The following is a 6,182-nucleotide window of genomic DNA, read 5'->3' on the forward strand; positions in this document are numbered from 1 at the left end:
GCACTAACATGCCCGGCTAATTTGTGATTTATTGTAGAGATGAGGTCTCGCCTGCCCAGGCGGGTCTCGAACCTGCGGGCTCAGGCAATCCACTCACCTCAGCCTCCCAAAGGCGCGGGATTACAGGCTGAGGCGCGGGATTACAGGCTGAGGCGCGGGATTGCAGGCTGAGCCACCGAGCCCAGCCTGATTTTTAATTTATTGTAGAGATGAGGTCTTGCCAAGTTGCCTAGGCGTGTCTCGAACCCGCAGTCTGAGGCAATCCACTCACCTCAGCCTCCCAAGGCGCGGGATTACAGGCTGAGCCACCGAGTCCGGCTAGAGAGTTATAATTTTAAAAGATCGGAGAAAGACTGCATAGTAGAAGACTTTTACAATGTGTAAATAGTAAACATAACCTGAAGCATTGTGATGGAATTGATACCAAACATAGCTGTCATATCAGTCAATGTAAATGGGCTAAACTCACCTGGAGAGGCAGGAGCAGAGCAGGTAAAGAGTCATCCAGGAAACGGAGAGTCTATCTAGAGGAGAATCAGATTGAACCACAAAGCAGAACCCTCCCTTCCTCCCTCCTTTCCTCTCCTCTCCCTTCCTGCCTCCGCTATCCAAAGTAAGAGTTTGAGACCAGCCAGGGTAACATAGCAAGACTTCACCTCAATTAAAAAAAAAAAAACAACTAAAAAGTAATTCAGACTGTTAAAAAAAATGGAAAGGCAGGAAAAGATGAATAAAGGAATAGAAGTACACGAAACTAGAAAGTAAGACATCACATAACTTTAGAGGTCCAACTGAGGAGCAACTACAGACAAGAATCTATAAGCGTAGCAAGATACAAAAATCTTGTGCGGAAATCACCAGCATTCCTGTGAACACAATCTATTAGAAGATGTAGTAGACGAAAGAGGCAATTTACGATAACAATAACAAGGTAAATATACCAAGGAATGCAGTTAATGAGAAATGTGCAAAACCTATGCAAGGAACACTAAAACAACACTCCTGAAGGAGGAAAAGGACAATTGAACAAATGACAAAGTTCTGCAAGTCAGTGTTATGAAGCAGCCTTTCGTTGACATATTTTTATAGTTAATGTATCTCAGTAGAAATATCTAGACTGGACGTGGTGGCTCAGGTCTATAATCCCAGCATGTTGGGAGACCTAGGTGAGAGGATTGCCTGAGCCTGCGGGTTCAAGACCAGCCTGGGCAACATAGTAAGACCTCATCTCTACAATAAATCAAAGAATTAGCTGGGTGTGGTGGCACATGCCTGTAGCTCCGGCTACTTGGAAGGCTGAGATGAAAAGATCACCTGAGCTCAGCAGGTTGAGACTATAGTGAGTATCATTGTGCCACTGCTCTCTATCCTGGGTAATGGAGTGAGACTCCAACTCAAAAAGAAAAAGAAAAATATCTATAGGTTTTTTCCTTGGCCTAGACAAGTCTAGGAAAAAGCCAGAATAGCCAGGAAAACTTAAAAAGCAATGAGATGGGCTAGCCCTCCCATGTATTAAAACTTCCTATTAAGGCTTGGTAATTAGAAGTATAGTATTGGTGATAAATAGGCGGAGTCTAATGAAATCCAAAAGTCCAGAAGCAGCCATAGTTACGTGGGGAAATTTAGTGTATGATAGAGATGGCATCTCAATTCAGTGAGATGAAGTTGGAACTTTTTAACAAATGGTGTTGTTGGGATAACTAGCAGTCATTTGGGAAAAGATAGGTTTGAATCCACACTGCCAAGTGTACACTTTGCTGGAATCTAAGTGGATCAAATATCTAATTTAAAAAATGAAGCTGTACAAAAGCTAAAAGAAAAAGTTGGTGGCCAGATGCAGTGGCTTATGCCTGTAGTCTCAGAACTTTGGGAAGCTGAGATAGGAGAATCATTTGAGCCCAGGTGTTTGAGACCGCTTAGGCAACATAGCAAGATCTGTCTCTACAAAAAATTAGCTGAGTGCGGTGGTATACACCTATAGTTCCAGTTACTCAGGAGGCTGAGGTGGAAGGATCACCTGAGCCCAGGAAGTTGAAGCTGTGGTGAGCCATGATGGTGCAATGGTGCTCCAGCCTGGGCAACAGAGGGACACCCTGCCTCAATTAAAAAAAAAAAAAAAGAAGAAAAAGTTGGTGAATTCCTTTATAATTTTGGTGTGGGGAAGGTATGACTCAAAGTATAGAAGCCAAAAAGAAAGACTGGTAAATTCAGCTACATAAAAATAAAGTACTTTTGGATTCCAAAAACAAAAAATTCTGTTAGCTAAGTTGGAAGAAATGACAAATTGTATCATCTTATAGACAAAGGCCCAATCTCCCTAATTTGCAAAAAATCTCTAAAAAGGTCACTAAATTTCCTATCCCCATATTGGCAAAGGATTTGAATTTATATAAGAAATGCGATCAACACTAAACAGCAAAACCACTCAGTTGACCAGAGTCTAAGAGTATGATGACATGGTGTATTGGTAAGCCTGTGGGAACATAAACATGCTCCCACACCTTCTGTAGAAGGGAATTGACCATGTCAAAACCTGTGTTTAGTGATTGACCCAGCAATCCCAGATCTGAGCTTCTATCCCACAAACCTTCCCATGCATAGAATGGCATAAGAGCTTATTCATTGTGGCATTGTATGTTATCACAAAAACGGAAGGGATGCCCATTAGCAATAAACAGGTATGTCCACATAATTAAATACTATGCAAGTGTAGAAACTGAGGGGCCATTGTGTTCTGATAAGGGCTCTTGCATATGTTGAAAAAGCAAGGTGTGGAATAGTGTTTGATAGGCTATTTTACATTTGTATTTGCTTGTAATAGTGTTTACCCTACTTCCTTAAATTAAAAAATATTTAGCTGCTGGGCTTGGTGGCTCAACCTGTAATCCCGCGCCTTTGGGAAGCTGAGGTGAGTGGATTGCCTGAGCCCGCGGGTTCGAGACCCGTCTGGGCAGCGAGACCTCATCTCTACAATAAATCAAAAAATCAGCCGGGCGTGGTAGCGCATGCCTGTAATTCCGGCTACTCGGAAGGCTGAGGCGGAAGGATCACCGGAGCCCAGCAGGTCGAGGCTGCGGTGACCAGGAGTGGCCACTGCACTCCAGTCTGGGCGACCGAGTGAGACTCCAACTCGAAAAAAAAAAAAAAAAAAATTTTAGCTGGGCACAGTGGCTCACATCTATAATCCTAGCACTGTCTCTACAAAAAATTAGCTGAGGGCGGTGGTACACACCTATAGTTCCAGTTACTCAGGAGGCTGAGGCGGAAGGATCACCTGAGCCTCGGAGGTCAAGGCTGCAGTGATCTGTGATTGTGTCATTGCACTCCAGCCTGGGGGAGAGTGAGACCCCAACTCAAAAAAAAAAAAAATTAAACTGAGTGTGGTGTCATGTGCCTGTAGTCCTCGCTGCTCCGGAGGCTCACTTGAGCCCAGGAGTTCAAAACCAGCCGGGCAACATAGCAAGACCCTGTCTCTTAAAATATTAGAAGGTTAACTGGGTATGGTGGCTCACACCTGTAATCCCAGCACTTTTGGAGGCTGAGATGAGAGGATTGCCTGATGCCAGGGGTTCAAGACCAGCCTGAGCAACATGGTGAGACCTTGTCTCTACAATAAATAAAAAAGTTAGCCAGGTATGAGGACACGTGCCTATAGTCCTAGCTACTTAGAAGGCTGAGGCAGAAGGATCACCTGAGCCCAGCAGGTCGAGGCTGTGGTAGCTGTGATCGTGCCACTGCATGAGTGAGACTTCTACTAAAAAAATATATATATTAGAATGTTAAATGAGAGACTACTATTGATGATTTGTTTGGGGTATGGGTTGGGGAAATATGGGAGTGAGACTTTTTTGTGTACTATTTAAAACAAATTTTGACTTTGAGTCATGGAAATCCAATCCAAAATCAAAATCGAGGTTTAGAATATCAGACTCAGAAGAGTTTAAAATGTCAAACTTCTTCAGAGTCTTAGGCCAAAAAGGAGCAGAGAGGGATTTCAGCTCAGGACTCTGACTCAAAGTTCTGGCCCTTCCCGTGGGGTCGGGCTGCCTTGACCTGCCTGCATGCTGAGTGTTGGTTTGTGCTATGCATCTGAATCCTTGGTCCTTGTTCCAGGCTTATGGCCACTGCGGTCTGATCCTAGCCGTGAGACTGATGACACTTTGGTGCTCTCTTTTGTGGGCCAGACAAGGTAAGGATGGGTCTTGGCAAGAAGGTTGCGAGGTAGGGAGGCTGGACCCAGACTGACCCAGGCCCTCCATTCTGCTGCAGAGTGCTCATGTTGAACGGAGAGGAGGTAGAGGAAACCGAGCTGATGGGCTTTGTGGATGACCAGCAGACCTTCTTCTGCGGCAACGTGGCTCATCAACAGCTTATCCAGGTAACAGCTGAGGAAGGGGCAGACGTTACCATTTACTGGAATGTGACCTAACATGCAGTACAGAGCACACGATTTTATTATTTCATTTTATTTTATTTTATTTTGAGTTGGAGTCTCACTCTGTCACCCAGACTGGAATGCAGCCTCGACCTGCTAGGCTCCGACAATCCTTCCACCTCAGCCGTCCAAGTAACCGGAGTTACTGGCATGCGCTACCACGCCTGGCTGATTTTTTGATTTATTGTAGAGATGAGGTCTTGCTGCCCAGGCGGGTCTCAAACCCACGGGCTCAGGCAATTCACTCACCTCAGCTTCCCAAAGGCGCGGGATTACAGGCTGAGCCACCGAGCCCGGCACAATTTTATTTTTAATTGGAGTCTCACTCTGTTGTCCAGGATTGAGTGCAGTGGCATGATCATGGCCACTATAACCTTGACCTGCTGGGCTCAGGCAATCCTTCTGCCTCAGCCTTCCAATTAGCTGGAATTTCAGGCATGTGCTGCCACGTCCAGCTAATTATTTGATTTTTATTGTAGAGACAAGGTCTTGCCAAGTTGCCCAGGCTGGTCTTGAACCCTTGGACTCGGGCAGTCCTCTCGCCTCCACTTTCCAAAGTGCTGGGATTACAGGCATGAGCCACCACTCCTGGCTCCTATCTATTATTAAGAGCTTTCATGTTAAACATAAACTCAATGACACTAGGTAAGGTGAATTGATAGATAACAGCATCATCAACCTGCTTTTTATTTTACATCAGTGATAAAGGAAATTGATAAAACATTTCAATACAACTTTGTAACCTTTACTGAGATTTTTGAAAAATTATTGTTTATAGAGACAGGGTTTCACTCTCACCCAGTCTGGAGTACAGTGATGAGATTATAGCTCACTGTATAATGTCGAACTCTGGCTCAAGTGATCCTCTGGGCTCAAGCAATCCTCTTGCCTCAGCCTCTTGAGTAGCAAATTTTTTTAGAAAATATCATTTTAGTATGCTTTCTTTGTACATGCAGATAAAAGGTTATGTATGTGTCCAGACATTAATATCAGTTACTTCTGGAGAACAGGGCTAGGGGTTAATACTTTTTAGCCACAGAATTGTTTCTTTCTCACCAAGCGTTCTTTGTGAAGCAAAGTCCAGTGCACAGAACTCTCCTCCCACTATTACCTCTCCTTCAAGCCCCACCTCCTCAAAGGGGAGCCAGAAAAACATGCAGGCAAGGGGCCAAACAGAGCAGATTGCTAATTTTTTTTTTTTTTTTTGAGTTGGAATCTCACTTGGTCGCCCAGGTTGGAGTGCAGTGGCACACTGACAGCCACTCCAGTGTCAACCTGCTGGGGTCCGCAATCCTTCCGCCTCAGCCTTCCAAGTAGCCAGAACGACAGGCACATGCCACCACGCCCAGCTAATTTTTTGATTTATTGTAGAGACAAGGTCTCACCATGTTGCCCGAGCTGGTCTCGAACACGCACGCTCAGGCAATCTTCTTGCCTTGGCCTCCCAAAGTGCTGAGATTACAGGCTTGAGTTACTGTGCCTGGCCTAATTTTTTATTTTTTATTTTTTTGTGGAGATGGAGGTCTCGCTATGTTGTTCAGGCTGATCTTGAACTTCTGGCCCCATGCGATCCTCCTGCCTTGGCCTCCCAAAGTGCTGGGATAACAAACGTGAGCCACCACACCTGGTTAGAGACTTCCATTTTATTTTACTTTACTTTACTTTATTTTATTTTATTTTATTTTATTTTATTTTAATTTAATTTAATTTTTTTTTTTTTGAGTTGGAGTCTCACTCTGTCACCCAG

The 6,182-nt window shown here is 44.4% G+C and overlaps 1 protein-coding gene across 1 annotated transcript in view; it reads left to right on the plus strand.

Moving 5' to 3' along the window:
- DDB1 (damage specific DNA binding protein 1) overlaps positions 1–6,182 on the plus strand; it is a 32,916-nt gene that overhangs the window by 12,475 nt on the left and 14,259 nt on the right. The window contains exons 11-12 of the mRNA XM_008048062.1: positions 4,114–4,189; positions 4,270–4,378. Of these exons, the coding sequence (XP_008046253.1) occupies positions 4,114–4,189; positions 4,270–4,378 (185 nt within the window). The remainder of the gene's footprint in view (positions 1–4,113; positions 4,190–4,269; positions 4,379–6,182) is intronic.

Source organism: Carlito syrichta, unplaced genomic scaffold, assembly GCF_000164805.1.
Source record: "Carlito syrichta isolate Samal-C Ts95f unplaced genomic scaffold, Tarsius_syrichta-2.0.1 Scaffold120490, whole genome shotgun sequence".
Classification (NCBI taxonomy): Eukaryota; Metazoa; Chordata; class Mammalia; order Primates; family Tarsiidae; genus Carlito; species Carlito syrichta.